Consider the following 25063-nt stretch of genomic DNA (forward strand, 5'->3'; position numbering starts at 1 on the left):
GCGACGAGGCGTCTCGTCTTTCGCAATCGTCGGTTCTGCTCGATTCCGCCGCGTGGGAACCAGCGGGGCCACCCACGCGAGCCGCCCTCACCTTTTTTCACCTTCTTCGCGCTCAGACGATTTTTTCCACTTTTCATTTCACGATTCGGTAGATTCGTTGAGAATTGGTTCAGAGTCAGCGTGCGAGTAGCGCGAGAGAAGCGCTGAAAGTTAATTCAGTGGAACTATATCGACGCAGGTGAATTACTGGTTACAGAAATACGAGCGTCGAGTCGAATTATTAATGGTCTCTCGGCTAAGCGAATCAAAAGATCGATCGCGATAAAACATCGAACGTAGCTAATTGTCAGACCGCTGGCGGTGAATTAATAATAATCGGGGGAAAAATTGTCCGCGGTAGCGAATGAAATTTTGCAAGTATTCTTCGGGAACCCGCGAGCGCGGAATAACGCGATAATTAATAGCTTAGCCGGGATGAAAATTGCTGAAAATCGCAATCGGGGATGTTCGAACGGGGACACAATGCGACGCGTCTCTATGAAATTGCGTGAAAATCGATATCAATTAAAATTGCACGCGGTCGAAACTGCCGCGGTGTGTTTAATGCAACGCCTCAGACGCAACGTTACTAATTAATTACCGTTATTGATTAACCAAATTCCATGAACCGTTCCCCTGGTCGAATTCTATTAAAGTTGAACGCGAAACAGGCCATTCACGAATGCGAACGCTCGTCGAATGCTCGTCGCGAGATCGCGAAACAACACGATCGTTCTGTCGAGGCAACCCTTCTCCGACTTTCCCTTCTTCTTACCGCCGTAGATCATTCGAAAATCAAGCGACATCGAGGCACTCGTCGCGCGATATCGCGTAATCGATCAATCGTCTGAATCACGGCGACATTTAGACGTCGAGAAACAGAAACGTGAGCGGTCGTGGGCGCGCGGCGGAAACTCTTTTTTCCGCGCCGTAACGTTTCTAGGTCGAAACGGCGCTTTTTCTTCTGCCCACCGACCATCGTTCCCTCGATGTTCGATCTTCTCTTTTTTTCTCTTTCCCTCTCTCACTCTCTCGCTTTTTCCACCCGCGGATACCTTCGATCTTCGCGACACGTGTGGGTGGCCAACCGATGACGCGACGTGATGCAACCGCGACGTAACGTAATTCCTTGGATCAGCACGGAGATGGGTGGAGAGAAAAAGCTTGAGAAAGGGGAAAGGAATTCCGTGCGAATGGCGACAGTTGACCAACATTCTAATTTAATTTTTTGCACTGTGGACGAAAAACATATATTAATGTTGGTATTTAATCGAACTTTCCATCGTCACCATAATCCTGCACATCGTTCGTTTTTAAAATCAACCTCGCAGGGTAAAACTAATCGTAACAGCTTCATCTCAGCGAGGTCGCAAGACAAATCGCGAGTATCCATAAAGTAACGGCGCGTCGGAAGAATCCACGGGCGCCATTTGCAACGCGCTGGTTCCCTCCGTGCAAATCCTTCGTGACTAATCGAACAGCATCGCGGAAAGGTGTCTGGTCCGGCTGGTTCCCACCGAATCGAACCGGTGGAGCGGTTACGAACGACTCCGGGCGGCGTCGAGGCATCTCACCCGGATGCCTGCCCCGGGGCGAGACGCGACACGGAACGGAGTGAAACGAAACTGGAAAGTCAAAGTTCCAGCGGAGCCTCGAGGCGGCCGCTCGAATCGGCTCCAGAGAGGCCAGACGCGGAACTCGTTCTCGTGGGCGTGCGATACGCGCGCTAATACGCCAGACGCGCGCGATTTCCGTGTTCCAATTATAATATGTCTGCAGCCGCGAGGAGATCGCGCGCGTTTTCACTGGGTACTTCGCTCTCCTGCCTTTGGAAAATCGCCGCCTCTGACTTTGCTCAGCCTGGCGCGGGTTCGATACCGGGTCCGCGCTCGGCTATCGCACGGATTAGCCGACCGTTCGTCTTTTCCCTCTGTCATCATCGATCCCGGATTTATTTATAGAGAGAGGCTGTTTCGCGACGCGACGAGTTTCCGCGTGCGCTGGATTCTGGCTGAATTCACCCGAGGGAACTATTTTCGCCGCGAACGTCGTTCCTCGTCGCGGGTGCCACGGGGATTTCTAGACGAGTTCTCGAGATGGATTGTTATTGTCGGAGCAGTTTTTCAAGCTACGATGCTCTTGCTGGCTGATACTCGCGAGGATGATGTAATTGGTAGAAATCTACTTGAAATTTTATCTGAACTCACTTGCAGAGGCTATTTTGGTGGGTAATATTCCTCTCGATGATAGCAGGTTAATTGTTGCCTGTCAGAACCGTCAAAGACGATTTCACTCGTCTTCCAAATGTTCACTTTGAGGAATATGACAATTTTTAAGAATAGTTGGAGGTATTTAAAAATTCCAGTTGAGAATAAAGGAATTTTTTGAAGTTCTCTTGTATTGGCGAACGTAAAAATACCACCCGTACAGGGTGTTTGTTTTACCACCGTGTAGTTCCTAAACAATAACAAAAGACGAGCGAGACAAAGAGTGTATATACTAGCATCCCCGTAATCGATACCATTTCCCCCAATAATACGGGCAGACGCAGTGAAACCTCCCCATGCGGGTTCTTCAAGAAGCTATCCTGTATCACCATCGACCCAAGAGTCTCCCATATCATCGGACCCCAGCCATAGGTGCACAAAACATTAAACCACCTTTTCAAGCCCTCCACGACCTAACAACCCCCAGCCGCATGAATAGACACTCGAAACTTTCCAAACACGATTCAGACCCTCGATATTGCCCTGGCCAAACCCTTGCCACATCTTCTGCTACGATCATACAGAATATCAAACTGAACTACTCTGCTACGATCTCCGAAATCTAATCCGCGACAGTGTCAAATAGTATTCTTTGGTCTCTCGCGATACAACGAATCGTCCGTTCTCGACACTTCTTCGTGAGCAATTTGTAGTTTTCAATGTTGTTGAAGAATAAATCCTCAGATACAATTATACTTGAAACAGAATGAAATTGTACAGGAACGATGCGACAGAATAGACTTGTAGAAACAGTAGCGCGGAAAAATTTGAGAAGAAGAATCTAAGAATCTTTATCCACGATTCATCCTCTAAAACCACCCTCATTTCCACCCAACCAAGCCACCATTCCCAATCTGACCTCCGCAGAACCGAATCCTCCCTCAACGAGAATCGATCCACCTATCGATCGCCTCTCTCTCTCTCTCTCGAGGAAGCTACATTATCAGTCGCGCGACAGTGTAAACGTAGTCGAGCAAGCACCAGAGGCAGGGCGATGCGTGGCGTTAGTTGGCCGTAGGGTGGTAATGGCGCGATATCGAGCTATCAATAGCCGATGCGGTGTGCGCATTAATAATCCACGATTGCCATCGAGCAACTCGAATTGCGGGGTCCGCTGCGCGTCCTCTCGGACCAAAGGGTCCGCGTCTGGACTGAAAACGGGGGTGGTCGCGGACTCACCCCCGCGCGGCTCGCCCGGTGAAAGTGAACTAATCGAGCGGGGTGCTTAATTAGGAATTAGGCGGCGGCTTCCAGGGGAATCGCGACACCCCAACTGCACTCGCGAGACAGAACCGTTGGAGCGAGGTTGCTGGGCGGTTTCGTTCGAGGGGGTGGTGGTTGGGACGATGGGTGTTCCGGGGTGGAATTGCTATTTCGATTAACAGAGGACAACCTTGCGGTTGGAGATGGATTCGCGGTGGAATAAATCAATGATTTCTGAAGGATTTTAGGAAGCTTTTAGTTGGTACGACGAGTGATTATTATTGTTGGAGAAGTGGTTTCGTTGGTTTCTGGAAGAAGAGGGTTTCGACTGGCCAGATGTTTTCAGAAGACGATGAATTCCTGGATATATCGCTTCTGCAAAATCAGAGAAATTTTGAACGCTGAAGAATATTGGAATTATTATTGTCGAAGATACTGAGAATGTTGCAAAAGGCAAAAGAAGGCTGAACGAAAACGATTCGACAGGCATCGCCTTCGAGACGAGCAGAGTTGCGCAAACATCGTTAAATCTTCTGCAGGCTAGCGTGAAATCATTAATTCATATTTGTCTTTCGCAAACGACGGTCTTCCCCGGTATGTATTCATCCAATCAAGCCCGTCCTTAATCAGAAATTAGACGACGTCTTCGTGGCGCTGCCTCCCGCCAGGGACGCGCCATCGAGTTTTCGATTTATGCAGATGAGATCGAGCCCGTCCTAGGCTCGCGATAGGCCGATTTAGGCCATGGCTCCTCGGCTACAGCAAATCGTTCGCCTAATATACCCTGCTCGCTACGAACGATTCTCAGACGTTCTCAGACTTTGCGCTTGCCATTTAGCTTATTCATTCGCTTCGATGCATCGCAGTACAATTTCTACACGGTTAGAGAGTAAAGCAAGCAATTATAATTCCATGCAAATTTATTCGCAATCCACTGCACTATCTCGCACTCTTTTATAAACTTCTGAGGAACCTCTGAAAGACTCAGAACCGCTGTGAATACTGAAAATCGAATTCGAATCACCATTATGTCTCCGCATTTCTTCGAATCGACAACGCGATCTATATATACACGCAGACGTAAATCATGAAACGATAGATTAAAAAGCTCCTCGCATCGAACTCGCTAGATAATCGAACGTAACCCCGGATTCGCGTGGTTCCTCAGCGTCTGCTGATCGATGCAACCGCAGGAAGTCGATAGCGCGCACACGGGCCACTACATTAAACGGTAATCCCGTTAGCGTATCGTCTGCGAGACGGCGGTTAGTCCAGGCTCTTTAATTAGAAATTAGGTAGTCGCTCTCGGGCGAAGTTCGACTACGAAGTTTACCTGGGCCCCGGAGTCGATAGCGCGGGCCTGAATTTTCCATGCGCGCGGAATTAGAATCGACTCAGGCGGCTGATGGGGGGTTAATCGTGCCCCCGTCTTTCTTTCGCGACGTATGAATTAGTCGAACCGCATTTCGAGGAAATTGGATAACCTCTCGCGAGGCGCGCCGAAGTTGCGAGTAATTTCTACCGTTTCGATGGCTGAGGCGATTCCACGGGTTTCTGGCACTCTTCGAGTTATCGATCCGAGCCTTCGTCGTTACGCCAGGACGTATTTGTCTTTCGAAGGGTGGTTTTCCAGCGTCCTGAGTCGTGGCGAATCTTAAACCGGGTTTGTTGTCGAGAAAATCATAATTTAAGCAACGATAATTGCTATTTAAAAAAAAAGACATTGAAACCAGAATAAGGATAGAAGAAACTGATTTATCGAGTTGCCTTCGAGATTAAATCTCTTACTTCGTCCTCTTAAAGAGGTCACAGCGACTATCGATCGCGCGTCCATCGATCTACCATTTTGGAGAACGCCTGACTATTCCCCCCAACGATCCACTGCTTTCTCTGGTCAAATCGTAATTAAAAGATCTATCTGGTATCACGCATAAGACACACGTTCGCCGCGTAAACGGACCTTTTGTCACGCGTGGTCAGTCCACGGTCTCAGACTCGATCGTGAGTCACATTTGGCGCGCGGCTGCAAACGCGAGCGTCGGATTCCCACCGATACGATCGGCTGGCTCCGTCTCTAAAAGCGGCTGCGTCCGAGTGCGGACGGTCTCCCTGGACGCTCGTGTCAGCGAGGCTACAATGTTGCAAGAACGTAAGAATTGGAACTATGTTAAACGCTTTAAGAGAGTTGCACCGCGTCGCGAGCAAGAAACGGAGGTATCTTCGGAATTTTGCGGGAGAAAAACCGCTCGAGCACTCGCCGCGGACCGCCGGCTTTACCTTTCTCGAACGACGCTGCCGGTGAACTATTTACTCCATTAGAAGAGCCGCGCGTTTTTTTCCCACCGGAATTAACAACCGATCAATTGCAACTGTTGCACCGGGAATTGAAGAAATTCTACGAGCATCTCGCGAACACCCAACGTACATGCATCTCCCAGTAAAACTAAACTTCGAGCCTACCCTATTTCTCAATTAAACCCAAATAAATAACAATCGAAGCAAAAAAACCAAAAATATTTTTCACGTAAAACCACAGAATCAGAGAAAAATTATTTCTTAAACCATATATTTTTCACGCAAGACCAGAGAATCGATAGAAGAGATTTTCTATTCGATCATTCGAGAAATCTTTGGAATTTACAACGAAGAGGAGAGAAGTATCTCGTAGCGTCCCTTCTGGCGAGATCTAGATTGTTTCGAAGCATAAATTCGGTGTAAAGATAGCGTTAAACGACGCGAGAGATTGTCTCTCAGGTTGGTCAAACGGTATCGCGAGCGAATGGCAACGGTTCCCGCCAGATCTGTGGCACGTTCGTCCGGAAACCCCTTCCGGAGAACGCTGGAGAGTCTTCCTCCGCTGACAGCTATTCTTACGCAACCAGCCAGGCGGTTACGTGCAGGTTGCTGGCTGGTTACGGTGAAGCCAGCCGTTTGTTCTCGGTTCTGTGGGCCTCGGTTCTCGTTACGAGATCGTTACGAAACCGTGGAGGTCACGATCGTGGCGACGCGTCCACTGTTCGCTCGATTACGTCGAAAGAAATTTTTGGTTTCCGTATATAATATCGTTGGTAAAACTCTGATAGCTACATTGTTTAATTCTCTAAAGAATTAGATGCTTTTTAGAGTAGAAAAATTGTCGTTGATGGAATTGGAATTTTCACGACGCGTTGATTTATACATTGCGACAACTCTTTCATTGTTTCTCCTGTGTCATTGTTTCTGTTACCAATAAAAAGAAATGAACTATCTAATTAGTACAGGAAATGAACGACGCTTCGAATTGGATCGTGCACGCGATCCGCACACGTGCGAGCTAATTCTGGGTTGGTTTCTTTTCCTGGGGACTTAGACGGGGTCTGCTTGGAGTTTCGGAAAATGGGTGGAGCCAGCGGGTTCACCTTGAAATTATGCTTTTTCATCGACGCGAGCCGGGGCACGGCACCAGCCCCGTTATTGATCTTCCGGCGTTCGTAACGCGAGAACGGAGCCTCGAGATTTATTGGGTTACCTCCTCTTCTACACGTGTCCGTCCCTTCGTCTCGTATACGCCAAGTTTCGGCTTAATTTCGTTCCGAGGAGGGACGCGGAGCTCCTCGTCGAAGGGAAAATCGAGGGCTGTCGGAAAACGGACCGGTTCCCTCGTCGATCGATCGCGTTCTCTCTCGAAGCGATCGGTTTCGATCAAACGAGCGAAGCTGGCTAAATTTCTCTAATTTTCGTTGGACTTTTACGATAATAATTAAAAGTACCTAACTTTCGAATGAAACTGTCGATAATCAAAATTCAAATTCAACCTTAAAATCGAGCTTTCCAGTTTCTCCATAAAATTTAGAATATTTAAATCTACTCCGCCCAGGATGTGTCCAAACAAAGCCATCCATCGTATCTCCCAGCAAAATCGCAACGAAAGGCCGTCCATCTTCCGCCATCGTTACCAGACACCCCGTAATATCGCCACCCCTCGACCACCCCTCTGTTATTCCTCTCGTTTGTCCTCGTGGTTATCATCGTCCCCCCCGTTTCGCTCATCGCGAGCAAAACGAAGGAACAATTGAGGCGCTGCGAGGTTCCATCTCGCGAAATCAAAGGAAATAAACGAAACGAAGGATTTCGAGAAACTGTGAATAGAAGAAAGAGAGAGGGAGAGAGAGAGAGGAACGCTGATACGTTCGGAGCGATCAACCGGTTGGGATCAACGAGGATCACGGCGCACTCTCTCCGTCTCTCTTCCTACGCTTTAATTGCTGGTTGTCGAGGAGCTGGCTCGATTAAAAGTTTCCGCGTCGCTCCAGGCGAGCGTTGCGTGTGCCACGGTTCCGTCACGATTGAAAAATCGACGGGGAAAGGGGTTAAACGGCCAGAGATATTCTACCTGGTGGGCTAGCGCGGTCGAGCTCGCGTGATTCGATCGACGTCGATCTCTCGCGATCTCTGCGTCTTATCGATGGCGATTTTTGGGGTTGCGGTTTCTTTTCGCGTCGAAGCGAGAAGTGCCACGTGAACGATGCATCGTACGGTGTTTATATATTTCTTTTCTTCGTGCACGCTGTTTCAAATCCTTTTTTGCGCACTTTAAGTTGAAGAGAACTCGTAAATCGTGGTCTGATTCCATCTGACCAGGACGAGGCGCTTGAAATCGCGATGCTTCGGCGAAAAACCGTGAAGCTCGACAAAACTGCGAAGCGTGGCGGCGCGAGTAGGTTTGTCCGCTTTGGGGAAAGCTTTGGCGAGGCCCCGGAAATACGGCTGGGCTGTGTGAAAGAATCAGCGTTTTCGGGTTTCTCCGAAAGACAAACCTGTTCGAACGGCGTCGCCGACGGGTATAGAAAAGGATACATTTCTTGGAAGAAGTCCAGGTGCGGTGGCTGAAGGATGTCCAGGGCCGAGAGGACCTGAAAAATGAAGATTGTAGCGAATTCAGAACCGTCCGGCTCTTCAATTTAAAGGCGATTATGTAGACGAACTTTTAAAGGTAATTACTTAATGGCACGAAAAGGGGGACGAATTTTCGAGCCCCGAGTATCTATATCGATTTAAGCTTCTCGCTTTTTAGATCTAATTGGCCACTTATCATTGGCCAACCCAGGGCCGTTAAAAATTCTAGATAACACGTTACGAGAGTTTTAATCTACTCTTCCGCGTCTGCATTTTACTCTCTCGCGTTACAAATATGTCCAGCTTTGGTTCTCGAGCTGGTTCTTAATTCTAAAAAATGTACAGCTTTCAGAAATCGACGAATTTTCGTTCTGAAAGAAACAAGCGAGAATCGACACCTTCGAGGGTGAAAATACGACTGATTTCTAGCGGAGCGTGTCGAAAACGAGGAAAACTTCGACGCTCTTCCATCTTCCTGTTCTTTCCGTACACTTTTCATTCAACTTTGATGGGAGTTCGTGAATTTTAATAAGATCTTATTACCTCGGTTATTAAACGCGAAGAGTGTACTATATCTAGTAGAATACGGAAAATAAGGTGTAATAGAGCAAGGCGTGGGTGAAGCTTTTTACCAGCTAACGATTTCGTGGCTCATTAATTTTTGCGTTCCTTGTTTAATCGAATGTTTCATATTTAACAATCGCAAAGCTTCTCGATGGCATTCCAATGACAAAAAGCTTCTCTAAATTTATAGTGCAATCGCAAAATATTTTATAATTAGGCGCTCTTTAATTAAGCTTTGCATTTTATATCCGTAGTACTAAATTTTAGCAAACTAGCTAGCATGAAAGTATCTACAGTCGAATAACACGAAGCTTAAAACGTACGCGAAGCTGAATAGCCAAAAATCAGGAGAACGTAGCATCGATACTGCGATTTACAACCCCTAAAAGTTCGATCCCCTCTCTTCGACGGTTCTCCGACGATCTCTACGGAAACAAATACGTTACGTTCTCGTGTTTGAAGAAGCAGAGCATCTTCAGCTCCCTGAAGACCCGTTTGCTGCTCACGAGGCTCTGAAAGACGTTCGGCAGTTTCTTCAAGGCCACTCTTCTGCCGTCCCTCGGATCCGTCACCGCCCTGTGAATAATAAAACGAGACCGCTATCAATAATTACGATCCATGGACGTAGCTCGCAAGATTAAATCGAAACCGGCGAGCCGCGTGTTGCTTTAAAGTAGAGAGAGAAAAAAAAAAAAAAAGAAAATTTATTTCCACGCTCGTTGCTCGTTCGACCGTACATAATTCGCTTCCTCCTCGTGCTTTTCACAATTTTTAGCGCAACATAATGGCGTCGTTAAAAACGAACACCTTATAACGCGATACGATCGCTGGGTAAAATTTCCAACGCGATACTTTCAATCTGTCGAAAGAATTATCAGCGCAGGTATCCTCGTCTGGTTCGAAGTACTTCGACGAGCTTTCTCGTTACACTTTCGATTGCTCCAAGACAGATCCAACGTCTGTGAGAATTATTCGAAGTTCACGATCGTCCAGAATTGGCGGTCTTTGAGTTTTATACAAGATGTGATCAAAAGGCGTTGATTAAAAGTCTGAAAACATCAGCAACCCCCGAAAGCGCACCGGAAGCTTCGTCGAAGGACTCATTCGGTTCCCACGGAACACTTCCATTATCGATCAGCTTTGATATCCGATAATCAGTGTTTAAAACCGATTAATTATCGAAAACGAGTCGCGACTCTGCAACGGATACTCGTATTAATTCACGTATCGGTTGTTTCAAATAAAGCGCGAATGTTATGGACGAGGATGCGAACGCTATCTTTCTCTTTCTTCAATTAAATCGATTAAAGTCTGCGTCGAGGAAGAAAGAGGATAGCTGATGGTATTATTCAGTGTGCCACGGTAAATAAATTTTCATTCGATAGTGCGATTAATCTGTGTTTATATCCGTATTCAGAGAAGATCAAATCTGCGACGAGAAAGGAATTTTGAAAAATATTATTTTAGAAAAAGTTTCGTAAATTCAATGCCTTCTCAATCATTAGCAACTCAGAAATTTCTCAGACGTGAAATAATCACGCTCTTAACAGAGATGAAAATTAGAAAATTCTTAATTTTCTTAAACTTCACAAATCGCCCAGAGCAATGTTAAAAAAAAACACGAAAGAGTGAAAACTTTGATTTCTTGAATTTCACAACTCACGCGTAGAAAATCTCGCAGAGCAACGTTGAAATGCGAAGAAATCGCAAACAATCGTAGCGAAAACTTTGAGAATCTCTGAACAACCCCAACGCGCTGCACAGTCGAGCGAGAAAATCCTGGCAACGATCGATCCGCCGCGCTCGAAATCCCAGAAGAGTCAATATCCAGACGGAGGATCGCGCGGGGCTGGACGATAAATTTCGACGCTGTCCGTCGATCCGCGAACACGAGTACCAGCGAGAAGAGTAACGGCGGGGGTTGGCGCTGGGAGGGTTAATAAACGGCGGCCGCGATCGATTCGTAATCCGCGTGGGAGGGGCGGACGAGACGGGGACGCGGAATAATTATTGTGCCTGCAATTAGTTCGTTTACGGTGGCTCGATTTCATTGTCAGCCGGACGGCACCGCAAACCGACGATGCCAATCCCTCGTTTCCATTCGCCGGTCAATCTCGTTCCGCGACCACCCGCCCTTCGACGACGATGCTCGCGATTTTCAAATCTCGCTCGTTAAATCTAATCGCGAACGGAGATCGCGTTTCTTTGCGCAGCTTTGCGAGCATTCTTTTCAGCATCTGAACTATAGTTACTCTTTTTATATGGTGTCGTTGTGTCTTTTTCATCGATCGAAGGTGTTCAGTCGATCGGTAGTCGATTACAATCGTTCAGTTCAGTTTTACAGACAAATGGAATTTTGTACTCGTTGAAGTTAACGTGGGTTTATTAATGCAACCTCGGGTGGTGTTTGGATGATTTAGCAGTAAACGATGGGTTTTAGCACAAAGTACGCGTTTACGAGTTTCAGTGCTTGTATCCTCAATTGCAGGGAACGACAGTTGGACGGCGGCCAAGTCGATTGTTTCTTCTTGGGAAGTGAATCAGTAACGCGGCGATCTGCGGATCTTCTTTTGATACACGTTTATCGCTCGCCAGTAACATTCGTATGCTTCGATCCAACGGATCTATTATTGTATCCACGGAGTTTTATATCGTTCGATGAAATCGTAATATTTTTAAATATCGAGGAGAAGCGCGACGTTGACATCGAGAATAGGTGGAGGTGGTAGAGTTTGAAAAATCGAAAGAATAATAAGAAAATATGCGGAGAGAGGCGAGTTAGTCGAGGCAAGTGCGCGATGCGAGTCGCACGCGCGCTTTCAGGGTCGTTCTACTCGAAATCCGTGGCCTCACTTCCGTTATGCTTGGCAGGCCGAGTGCGTTGACCCTTTTCGAAGGTCGTCGTACCTTTCTTCGTTCGTGACTCGCTTCTGTGAATCGAGCTTAATCTCCGTACGAAACGATGGACCCTCCTGCGGCGACGGGCAGCGGAACGGCGGGGGCTGATAAGATAATTAACGCCTCCGAATTCGAGCGCGATAACCGGCCGAAAGTTCGGCTCCCGTTCGATTCGACCGTAAATTTCGAGCAACGACCTTCTCCTATCCTCTCTTTTCCTCGTCGAAACGCGCGCCGTTGGGTCTGACTGAATTTTTTATATCGCCAACGGAGGTTTCGAAATACGGAAAATTAGGAAAGTTGTAAATTTGAAATTTTAATAAAACGTACAATTCAAATACCTTCTGGTCTGGTATTTTAGAAATTTCAAAACGTGAAAATTGGAAGCGTAAGGTATTTAAAGGATAGTTCTATAAAATTACGAAAACGACGTTAAAGAAAAATTCTGAAATACGCAATGGAAGCTCAAGAAATCGAAGCACGCAAAAATCACGGTACCATTCGAGTCCATCCTAAGCTTTGAGGACGCCCAAAGGCACGAACCACCCTATCGTCGATCTCTTCTCATCCCTTCCGCAAACATCCATAAATCAAATCGCCGAAAACGCTTGGCACATAAACAAGCTAAGACGAAGTATTCCTCCCGAAGCAACAAGTAAGTCAGCCACCTTGTCCGCGGTCCCTTATTTCCAGCCGGTTAATTCGATCGGACGGTAATTAGCGGCCCGGCCGGAGGGTAATTTAATCGAGCTGAATTCGCGTCGGATCGATGCAGTAGTCGAGTCTCTCAGGCCATGCGTGCGATCCGCTCCAACTGGTTACTCTCTCCTCTCCTCTCGAGCCACGTGACACGTTTCCCTTCGCGTATTATACCGCAACATTGTTATCAACCGCGGTGGCGTGCATAAATTCGAGCGCGGGACGCGGAAAAAGGAAGAGCGAAGGGAGCAATGGTAGGGAGAGGAAAAACGGTGCTCGGGAAATAAAGCGAATAAGAGACGCGCGATTTAGCTAGCCAGTCGCGATTTTCCGCTAAAGTTACGACCTCTTCCACCCCCTACTCTTCTCATTCGACTTTTTTTTTTCCACTCTTTTTCCTGCTATGGCTTTTCGTTCCTGATAAAGCCACGGAGTCCACCTCGCTGCTGGGGATTTGTTTCGAAACGAGATTGCGAACGGTGATTTTGGAGTTGCGGTTTCTGTGTAATTGAAGTTTTTCGAGTGGCAGTCAGTGTGCTGTGCTAAGCGCGATCGTGTCGCAATATCCGAGCGTATACGATCATTGAACAATTTAAATTGTTCAACTGTACTACTCCACATTGTTGAAGGAAAGAATTGAACGATTACAATACACATGGCACAACAATTATCCTAATTTTTCCATTATCGACAACGACACGTTCTCCCTATAAATCGTACCCTCGATCAACGCCTACTTTCCATAAATAAGACTACCTCAAATAAAAAAACAGGCCACAAACGACCCCGTGGTATTCCGTAAGCGCAGAATCGCCTCGCGTCCATTCACAGGCGACGTCATTCGTCTGCAAATAGAACGAGAACTGTCATTGAAACACCCGATAGAATACCAGCCGCTGCAGCAACAGCAACGTGCCTCTATTTATTCCTAAACAATCCCAGCATTGATCGCACCCCCGTTCAGCCACCGCCGAACCAGCCACTTATTTCGATTCATCCCACGCTCCAATAACGTCCGGAACAGGTGGCGTTCGTTTGAAAAAAATATAACCAATTCCAGCAGGAAAACCACCCCCTGTCAAGGTGCGCGCCAGACAGAGAAAAGGAGAGAGAAAGAGAGCGCCCAGAGAAATTACCGTCGGTTATTAAATATTGTTAACGATACGAGCGCGAGTTTGAAAACCGAATCTGCCGGATATTTATAGGGGGGATCGTTTAGCCGGCCGTTTAACGGCGAACAATGCCCATTACCGTCCCTGCGGCGGGCAACGCCGGGGGTGAGCTTTTTGCGCCGCTTGTTTACCGCTCGCCCATTCAAAGTAGAATCCCATCAAATCCCCGTTCGCGTGGCCTCGCTTTAATTCCGGCCCACTCGGATGTAAAATTAAATCGAACCGACGGGGCACGCCCCGGCAATGCCGTCGTGATAAGCCGTTCCCAGCCGTTCCCTGGAAATCTGCGAAATCTTACGCGGATGTAGAGTTTCAACCCCCTTCGCGCGCTTACACGCGAGGATCCTCGCGGATATGCTAGATTTCGAATTATCCACTGAACTATTGGGTTTCGATGGAAAGATGAAGAGAGATAAATCTTGCAAATTCAATACGCAAATTTAAAAAATAAATTGTTATAGAAAAGGAGTCAATAAATTGGATAAATCTTCGATGAAACCGATGAAGGTTTCAATCAAATTTCTCTCATTTTCGCGCGATAGAATGTTTCTCAGAAACAGACGAGAACGTTGAGAAGCTAATAAATTCGAGATTGAAATTGAATTCTAAGTTTTTGTAGTATGGAGAGTTTCAACCCCCTTCGCGAGCTTACACGCGAGGATCCTCGCGGACATGCTAGATTTTGAATTATCCAGTGAACGATTGGGTTTCGATGGAAAGATAAAGAGAGATAAATCTTGCAAATTCAATATGCAAATTTAAAAAATAAATTGTTATAGAAAAGGAGCCAATAAATTGGATAAATCTTCCATGAAACCTTCATCGATTTCAATCAAATTTCTGTCATTTTCGCGCGATAGAATTTTTCTCAGAAACAGACGAGAACGTTGAGAAGCTAATAAATTCGAGATTGAAATTGAATTCGAAGTTTTTGTAGTATGGAGAGATCGTAAACATCTGGGAGGTATGTGGGGTGGTCGTATAGAACGGAACGAACGCGCGATACACGTTGGATTTCCCTGGCTGAGAGAAGTTGAGCGCAATTTCAACGGAGAGGAATCACTGCCTCCCAGAGAGCATCATCAGGCGTCGTTCAACGTTTCAGTTGGCCACACCGACGGTATAGTTGCTCGACGAACTATTTAACGCTCGTCAGACTTTCGACGCGGCAGAATCGTGGCCCCTAAACTCCTTTCGCCTACGCGGACGGCTAAAACGGCGACACGCAAAAACGAAGAGGAAGAAGAACCCTCGCGGACCGAGGAACGAGTTTTCGTAGGCTGCATTAATGTTATTATTATTTTTGTCCCGTGGCACGACAGCGTTTTAATAAAACGAACAAATATTGCGGTTCGCCGTGTACATTTTCAATTCTATTCTTGACTGAAAATTAATTAAAGTTCTGAAACAATCGATAAGGGTGCTTTTGTAAAGATTAACGAGTAAACCGTGTATTTATGGGTTTAAAAATTAAATTGATTAAACGTTACGCGTAATGGTGGTAGAAAAGATATTGATTCGTTATTGTATTTATTTGGGGATTTTCATATTCATTAATTATCGTATTAACCCTTTGCGCTCGATGACTTTTTCGGTCGGATGGTGTTGCGACTCGAGATGATTCCGCGCGTAAATGAATTTATATAAAAATTAATATACAAAAGAGTTACATTTTTCTATATTATCTGTGTTCACATTTTAAAACATAATTATCGCAGTTCAAGTTCTGTAGTTTGATGTGATATTTTACACAAACACTTAACCAAGTGTTTTATAATTCAATCGGTAGTCGCACGTGGCCGCAAGAGTTGAATGTTATAAAAATAAAATGTATCGCTGGAAATGCCAGCGAGATATTGCGTGTTGTTTGAAAACCTTGATCCTCTGTATTCGATTAATTAATTGAGGACGATCCTCGGGAATGTTTACGTTAAATTAGGCTGCGTGGAAAAGGTGGCGCGTGCAGTTCGATATTTAATTAAACGTCGAACGCGGGTTATTAATTCGAAAGCCGTTCTGTAAAAGAGAAAAAAATCGATGACCGGATAACAAAATAAAGGCGGGACCAGCGGCAGCAGCGTCCATTAGCGTCGCAGGTTCGATTTGATTAGCGTTTTTATCGAATAATTCGCTGCGTCGGTGTTAGAGAACGATGAATTGAAAATGGAAGAAAAAAAGGGACGACGAGATGATGATACGCGAGGAGGGGGTTGGTCGCGCTTGCAAGGGGGTTCGTTGTAACAATTACCGTTTAATTGGATATTCCACGCGATAATGACTCTAACTCCGCGCGAAAATCAACTGCACGATAACAAAATATGGAGATGAAACGATTTCCACGCGCGACATTATGCATCCGCGGGGGTTGATCGATGAACGTTATTAAACCCCGTTCGACGCAATTAGCGCGCGATGAAGTACTCCGGACGATAATGGCGCCGCTCTAATCGCGTCGAAAAATCGATGTGACGATAGAAAGATCAGAATTTAAATAATTCCCGTGAATTAATCGATCTCGCTCTTAATTCTCATCCTTGCAGACGTTTGATTAAACAAAACTAAAACCAGTGGCACAGAGTTAAATAATCGTAGCGACGATTCGTACTGAATTCATGCGAATTCATATTTACACGAACAGAACCACGGAAATGGAATCTGAAAATAAGTTCGTTTCACCCGTTTATCCGCATTCCGTATTTTTAATACAATTTCCGCAGAATTCACAAAACACGTCCCGCCAGTCGACGGACAAAACCCGCGAGGAGGCTCGCGGCGTGCGAGTGAGTTCAATTCAATTAATCCGACCCTCCGATTGCAAAAATGATCGCGCGCCCAGCACTTACGCGAAAAACGGACGCAACAATAAAATAATGTAATTAAACATCGACCAGCCCGGATTCAATTAATCCCCGCATCCCATCGAACGAGTATAATCCGCTCGCAATTACACGCGCGGGGGGAGAAACCTGTAACGCAACAAAAGGGGAAACGCGAACGAAGACTGCGCGGCGTCGCAGCGGAATAGAAATAGACGGACGTTCATAAACGTGATCGCGCACGGTTCCATTTAATTACCGTGCAATTAAACATTGTACGGATAAGAGCACCGTACGGGTTTCGATCGACACGCGGAGAAAAATGAACGAGAGAGAGAGAGAGAGCAGCGACCGCGAGCGGAGTCGAACGCCATCGACGCTCCTCCGCAACCCTCGCGCGGTTCTGCTGTGAAAACAGGGGTGGCAGGCGGGAGACCAGCGTTATCGCGGCTCGCTCTGGCTTAATCAGCGTTTAATTAAACGCAACGCGCGATGGTATTCGGTTGAACGCGGTGACTTGCGGTTTTATCTATTTATCGAGAAGTTGCCGCGGCATAATCTCGCGAACAAACGCGAGCCCGCGTTGTCGCTGCGCTTCGATCCCCGATGGTGAATGATTGATTCGATTGGAAACGATACAACCTCGCGGGATGATGCTCGTGCATTTTTAATTGGTCGATCCACTGGTGCCAGTTCCAATGAAATCTCGTTAATAATGGACGCGTCAATGCGAGGGATCGAATTGTGTAGGAGACTTATGGCGGTTTTGTTCTTAATTCTTAAGTCTCTCATCTATTATTTCCTTGGATATTGAGTAAGGAATGGAGGGTAAGATTGCTTTCTGGCAGTGCAATTTAAATCTCTGTCGCTGTTTTCTCTCTTAGCCATCTTCGATGGTTATTGCACGACTACACGATCGCTATCTACGATGTTTCAAGAGTCCACGAGTTATAGATGTCGTAATGCCCGACTACGACAAATATGAGACACAAATTGAACCGATGCTAGTTCGATAAAGTGAAAAAATAAAAAGTAAGAACGTTGAATGCGAAGACCAAGCGACACGTTCTCGACGAACGTTATCTGAACCGATTAGATAGCCTCGAACCGGTGTAACAGACGACCGATTCAGCTCTGAAACGCTCCATTCATCCGGCGGGAGTCCCTACCTGCGGCCAGGAGTCGCGATTTCGTGGAACGCGAGATGGTAAACGTTGCCAGGGCACATATGGGTGGGTAACGCGGTCGTCTTTATATCACGTCAAACAGAAACGACCGCGAGCGTTATCGTTGGTCCAAGGGGCGAGACACTATCGACGCTGCCACGTGGACGAGCATTGGTGCACGGCCCCAAAGTCCGAGAGCGCATAAATTTCGTACAGCTCGATGAATTGTTAACGCGTCGAGGCCTGGCATCGCGATCGTTTACCATCCAGACGGTTTAGGGGCTCTGCACTATGAAAACGCTGGGAATTAGTAAGTCTCGAATTGCTGATCGGGACTTTCCTGATTTATGGCAGACGCGTTCGTTGATTTCGCGTGTTGAAGGTCGGAAAGAGTGAAATGGTTCACCTGCTGATGGTGATCTCGTCAATTTTTGTATCGAAAATTAGATATCGAACTTTAAGGTGACTCCAATCACCAATGTAATGCAATTTATTTTTCATAGTTTTTTCTAATTGATAATATTCTTACAGTTACTCAGAGAAGCAATCGTTTTTTGTCTCTACGCTAACTATTTAACCGCAATTCGCTGGCGATACGCTACGTGATCGTTGGAGGCAGGAAATCGCCTGGCGTTTAAGGTAGCGAGAATAGCGGAAGGCGGAGAAAAAGTTATCGATCTCTCGCACGCATGTGCTTACACGCGAGCAGCCCTCGAGAGGAGCTTGGACGTGCGAAATTTATCGAAAAGAAAAAAACGAGGAGACTCAGTCTGAAGTCGCGACAATGGTGGAAGCGAGAGGAGGAAAGAAGGGTTGGGACGAGGAAGGGTTGAGGGTTGGCTGTGTTACGGAGGCTGTGCCGCAGCGCGGATATTGGCAAGGATCAAGACGAATTGGCGCACGAGCAAAAAGCTCCCTGACCTTGAGGTGCACCAGTGACCTTGGTGCTGACGGCACACGGCTTCCGCATTGCTGCGGATTGGTGGGAGGCCGTCGCAGGGCTTTCGACCGGTCCTCCGCCAATCCCGTTCGCGAACCAGCCTCTCGAATCGAACGAAATCTCAACGAACCGAAAGGAAAGACAACTGGCTTCGAATTAGCCAAAATTAAGATAGAATTTTCGAGTAACTAATCAAGGTAAGAATCGAGAAACAGATAATAAATTGAGAAAAATGGTAAAATCGGTAGAAACGAGGAAAAGAGAAGGAGGAAACTAACAAGAGCGATAGGGAAAGCATAAAGAATGGTAACAGCTGGTAAGAGGAGTAAGGAAATTGCAGTTCGCGGTTTTTGTTGGGGACGATGCACGCAGGGACACGATGAGGGGGTTCCCGGATAAAATTGCGATGCTCGATGGTACCAGCGGATGATTGTAGGAAGTAAGAAGGAGTCGGGTCCTGGGAATAAGAAGCTGGCTGGATTCGTGTTTGCGTTAGGCGTTTCTTGCTGCGCCTGTGGCGGTGGAACGGTTTTACGAGGACGAGCTGACCTGTTATCTGGCAATCAGCGGTGCCGCGTCGAAAGAATCGCCATCGCCGCGGTCGTCGCAGCTTTTTCGCGTCGCGTTCGTGATTTGAATGCGTCGGATCGTCTCCTCGCCTTCGTTCTCTTTCTCTCCACGAACGAATCGCGTTCAGAGAGAAAAATTAGCGTTCAAAGGTCGCCTCGAACGAACCATCCGACGTCAAAAGCCACGGCGTGACGTTCGCCATTCTGATTTGATTAATTTTTTTCCCCTCCTTCGCACACTTCCGTGGTGACTCGCGCGTTCTCGGATTTCTTACGGCAAAACAGAGCCGTGTCTGGCCCCGTCACGATGATCACTCGAAATTCACTTCTTCGAGCACTTTTTCCACTCGCGGAGTCAACAAAGCGCCGGGAAAAATGATTACTTTCACCTTGAGACCGTGTATCGTATCGTTAGTTCCCCTGGCAAAAAAGGAGAGAAAGGTTCGCGGGATGTGCGAGAGGGCTGGGACGAACCAAATTAAAACGCGATTTTCTGTCATCATAACGCGTTCGAGGAGCGCTAAAGCGTTTCACCAATTTTTCATACGCGTCGATCTAACGCAACGAGGACGACAAATCTTGCGCTGTTTCCACGACGTTTCTTTTATCGAATGAAATCAATCGAAAGTGGGAATATTTGAGAAACATGGATGCTTAAAAGTAAACCAGTTCGATTAATTTTCTTCGTCAACCATTGTCAACCTCTTCGACGGGTAAAAAATGCAAAAGAAAAGGCGCAACGAAGCACGAGTCACCGTGGCTTTGACAAATTTCTGGGAAAAACTAGAGTCCACTTGTCGTTCGTGGCGAAAAAGCGCTACCAGCCGTTCTCCACTGCCGGTGGCGTCGCGTCCCAGCGTTCTCCGCGACATTATTACCGCGATAGGATCAACGACGCGCTCTCAATTTAATTACCGAGGCGGAGGCGGCGGCGGGGGCGGCGCAAAAATGCTCTGATTAATTATGACCGCAATTAGAGCCGGCGATAACGGGCCGGTGTAATAAAGTCCAGAAATCGATCCGGTTTGCGCGGCGCGGCCGCGAGAAGTCCCGTACGAGGACGAGCCGATAATTTATTCGCGATCGGATTAAGCCGTTCGCCAGCCACGGTAATCGATAGAGAACGGAGTCTTCTGGTTTTCGCGATCGGCGCCCGTGCCCGCGACACGTCGATTACGAGCCTCCCCGCCATTAATAATCGATGTCGATCAGCCGCAGCGGTCCTCCGCCGCTGTTGAATATTAATTAGGGACGTGTTTCTCGAGAGAGGATCAGGGTTTGTCGAAGAGAGTCATCGATGAAGATGATTTTTCGTTTCTTAAGATGCTTCTCTTTTTTTGTGCGAGAAATTTTTTATTGTATTGCTCGATTGTATCTAAAATCAAGACACTTTTTCTGAACCCTCTAAGTTGTCAAGGGTATCGAAAAGAAGTAACGAATCGACACGTCGAACGCGGTTAACTGGTCAACGAGCGCAAACAACGAGAGTACCACCAACGACGAGGATTCATAAATCCGATGGGACGGAAGAAGGCAGGGGCGCGAAGACACGCGGTGATCGCGTAATTAACACGCGTCGATTACGCGTGCCAGGCGATAATTTCTAATTGGCAGGGAACGCGGTCGAAAGTTGCACGCCGGAGGAACGCGACGCGATCGATTACGGCTCGTTAGGTTGATTTACGCAACGGGAGCCACCGCTGTCGACTAGCTCGCTCCTTCAAGGATTCCTCGCCTCGCGAGCGCCCACGAGACCCCCCTTCTCGCGCTCTAAGACTCAACTCGAGAGCATCTGCCTCGAGAAAGTTATACTACAAATATTGTGTATATAGATCAGTTTAAATTTAATTAATCACTCTTCTACAATCGCAATTTTTATTTAAAAATTCTCCCATCTGTTGACGGTTGTTTCATACGAGAACGTGTCGAACGCGAGGCTCGAAAGATAGAAAGCGTGAAGAAAGAGGCGAACGAGAACGGAAGGAACACGTTCTCTTCCGTTCGAGCGTCGTTTCCCGGGGCGCTCGGGTAAGAGGAAGCCATTGTACGCGAGAAAGGGAAAGGACGCGCGACGGAAGATGGCCAGCCTGGTCCCAGCGTCGCGCATCGATCGCTCGAATTAGCCGCGGTGTAAGTGGCGGGTGTATTTACACGACTAAGCCGCGGCTTAACTTTCCTCTAACTAGTTTTGAACTTAACGCGCGGAGAAACTGCGGTTTCGGCCGGGAATGGCCGCAGCCAGCGACTGTTACCCGGGCGCGGAGCCGAGCTTCTTGAAACGGTCGCGCGATAATAGAGCGGTAAGCCGCCGGGAGAAAGTGAGACGTCAGTTGGCCGGTTCGCGCGGAAAAATTTCTCGACGACGATTAGCAACGCGGTTCGTTAGTCTCGGCTGGAATTTCTTTAAAAACTGCCGCTGCAATTGGTCCGCCTTGACTCGCGCTATTCTCGAGTTTTCCCATTAAACTCCATTTCTTTTTAGAATCAAGCGTTGCGTTGACATTTTGATCGCTCCTACCTCGAATTCTTTCAGATTGAGATTCCAAATTAGAAGTCAAATTGAATGTTGCGCTATTTTTCCATCATTGACCAACTCTTCCCTAATATGAAGAATTGTAAATACAAATATTTTCTAATGGTCTTCATTTTCTAAGTACATCGCGATACTTGAAAAAGCTTTCTCCCTCATCGGATACTTGGCTCACATCCTTTAAAGGAAATGTCGGTTCCCACGTGAAAGCTCCAAAAATACCATCCTAATGATCCCTAAGAATAATACTGGACACCCTCTCCGACAAGTCTGCGTGGCAAACTGGTCGTCTCGAGGTGTGCGAGGTCTTCCAAAGAGGGTGGTCAACGTCCCGTTTCACCCTCGGACAATCGCCAGTCGCGAGTCCACCCACGCGCGGTGCGTGACGCGTCGAAAAAGAAGGACGCCTGTTGCTGGCTGCTTGGGCCACCGCGGCGAGGAGGACGTTTTAAAGCGAGCCAATCGATACGATTCGAGGTCGACCCGATAACCTTTGCTAATAGAGCCACCCCTCCTTCTCCCTTTCGCGGCCGCCCTCGTCTGTCGCGAACTGGCTACGTCGAGGGGGGTCAACGACTCGCGACTACGAAATCCATATTTCAACGAGCGATTCTGACGTGTCGCGTGCGCGACTGCATTTTTTATTTCTCTATAAACAGTGGAAATTCTTTCATTAATGGTTCACTTGCTTCGTCTATGTTCGAGCGACGCTTGGTCCAATTTTAAGGGTTTAGAGAAGTGTCTAAAGTATAAATCTTGTATTTTATGGAGACGATCGTTCGATTTCAAGCTCCTCTCGATGGTTCGCAACGAAAAACCGCGGATAATGAAAATCCGGGAATAGATCGAAACGATGGAACAAAATGTTAATCGTACGCGCGCGCGTTGCGTTGCAGAAAAGTAATTAGCGTTTTCGCGCGGCCGTTTAATCATCATAAATCACGCGATAAAGAATACTTTGTGGAAAATGAACGCCGCGCGGGAGGGTGGCCACGTAAATACGTAAATCAAAATGGGTGCCGCGGAATAAATTGAAGTTGCGTGCGGCGTAGCGCGCATTTTAATGCCGCGCGTTCCAGCCCGCTCGGAAGACATAATCGGCCGGCTGGAACCGGCGCACAATGGCATCGACAGCCTCTCTCGCGGTAGGCATCGCGCCGCGGAAACTTATTAACTTCGCGCCGCGATGTTTCTATTTGCGAGATAAGGATCGATAAACGCCGGTGCGCGAGGAAGGCGCGACGCCTTCCCCTGGCGCGCGCTCGTTTAAACGGCACGCGAGAATCCGCCTGATAAGTTCTGGTCGCGAGCCTCCGCGCCATCGTCGAATCGCGCGTGGCACCAACGATACGTCTGCGTTTTTTCTCTATTTTTTTTTCTTTCTTTTTTCTTTTACATTCCCACCGTCGACAATTTCGTTTCTCGTAATTGGTCCACCATTTACGCTCGAGGTAAATACCTTGAGGTTCGAAGATTACAACTTTGTGTTTCGATGGAGAACGATCGGTGCGTTCTCGAGGATTTATCGATCCTCTTTTCACTTGGTCGATTAAACCTCAGGGACAATGGTTGAAGATAACTAATGGCTGCGACGAAGGTGTGCAGCGAAGAAATTATTCACAATTTACTGGTACTCTCGATCCTTTGATATAAAAAATGGAGGGGCGTATATCCTCATGAAAATTAATGCTTCCAAGCGCGAAAGTTACGCAATTTCAACGGCTAATGCATAACCCAATGAAAGTCACAATTATATTTCACACGATACAATTCGAAGTGCGAAACTCGCGACACAGCGAACGTCGCAAATAATCTGGTAATTAATGCGACAGAGAATGAAAAAGGAATCTTTTTTATGAAAGCAAGGTCAGTGGCGTCGGGTCCACGACACAGTTTGCAGTACCCGCGTCTTGTTTTCGGCGCAAAAGAGGCAAAGAAAGAAGAAGTGCGAGCCAGAGGCTCTGCTTTAATTCCAACAGCTCGTCTAGACGCTTTTGTCCGCGCAAGAACCGCGTCTTCCCTTTTGTCGTTTCGCGTACGCGTTCAATGCGCGAAGGTGCCGCGCGTCACGCGCCATTTTGGTTCCCAGTGCGCGAACTACGACCACCAGAGCAGAATTTTCCCACTCGAGGAGCACACATACCTATCACTGCGCGATTCACTCGCGTTCGAACAACGAACGTGAGGATAAAAACCATTAAACCTTAGGATACACTTTAAACAGCGCGTCGATCGTTCTCCAGCTCGCTGGCTGTTCGTTTCACTTTCTAATCCGCGAGGAAACAAGCGACTCGACCAATTAAAGCCCACTGTCTTTGGCTCTTCCACTGTCTCGTCATTCTTATTAACAATCGTCGAGTTTAGCGACTCTAAAAAGTTCGAGCAAGGTCCATAAGCTCAGATTCAAGGTGAAACGGAAACTGTGCCATTTAACCCTTGCAACATCGAATGAAGGGTGGTACATAAACACAGAATACATAGTGAGCAGCAAACCAGCTCGAAAGCTTTTAAACACTGCGCTCTTTCGACGAAGTACGTCCACTAAAAACGAATTTCTCCGGAATCTCGTTGCTCTTGGTGTTTTCGGGTCTTTCTGGGCGCGTCTCGACGCGACGGCTCCGCGATACCAAGGGGCGTGCGTGCCGGACGCCGCGTTTATTGTGCGTACGACGTGCGTCGCGTTGCGTGCCGTCGCGGCACCGGACGTGCCCGCATATGTTTTATGCGAGATACGACGACGAACACGCGAACCACAACGGCGATAAAGAGGAAGAGGAAAAACCGGACGCCACGAGTAGGGGACGCTCCTCGCTGGTTCGATCGTGGCCTGGCTGGTATCTGCGACGGATTCGTGGGCAAATTTAAACTCGACTTTCGAATCGTCTTCCGTCATTCAGTCTTCTGGTCTCATCGTTGATCGTGGAATCGTATCGAGAACTATTTCTATCCTCAATTTCGCACGTGCGAGTCAGCTTATGCTAAAATTTAAGGAAACGTAAGCCTCTGGACTGGCAGCAGCGCTATCTAAATTTTCGCGGCACGAAATCCTAACGTGGCGTAAAACTAAACCACGCTGAACCTTATCTACGTCCCGCAGCCGTGCGCGCCAGGCTAGGATTCCATCTAAACTTGTCCAAACCCAGCCTTAAACAACGTTATCACCGCTTAATCCCGATTTCGCGCGACAGTTAATATTCTGTTAATTCTGATGGATTTTAAATCGCGCCAGACCCTCTCGATTCAAGCGTACACTGGAGCCACGAGTCTTCGTCCGTCTAAAATTAAACGCAAATTGAGATAGCGCCAAACAACACTATCATAACTT

The 25063-nt window shown here is 47.3% G+C and overlaps 1 protein-coding gene across 3 annotated transcripts in view; it reads right to left on the reverse strand.

Annotated features, from left to right (window-relative positions):
• Nmo (serine/threonine-protein kinase nemo) overlaps positions 1 to 25063 on the reverse strand; it is a 159322-nt gene that overhangs the window by 53002 nt on the left and 81257 nt on the right. For all 3 annotated transcript variants that reach the window (XM_076900013.1, XM_076900014.1, XM_076900015.1), the window contains exons 2-3: positions 9395 to 9524; positions 8346 to 8401 (exon numbers count right to left, since the gene is read on the reverse strand). In XM_076900013.1, coding sequence (XP_076756128.1) covers positions 8346 to 8401; positions 9395 to 9524 — 186 coding nt within the window. The remainder of the gene's footprint in view (positions 1 to 8345; positions 8402 to 9394; positions 9525 to 25063) is intronic.

Source organism: Xylocopa sonorina, chromosome 8 (assembly GCF_050948175.1).
Source record: "Xylocopa sonorina isolate GNS202 chromosome 8, iyXylSono1_principal, whole genome shotgun sequence".
Taxonomy (NCBI): Eukaryota; Metazoa; Arthropoda; class Insecta; order Hymenoptera; family Apidae; genus Xylocopa; species Xylocopa sonorina.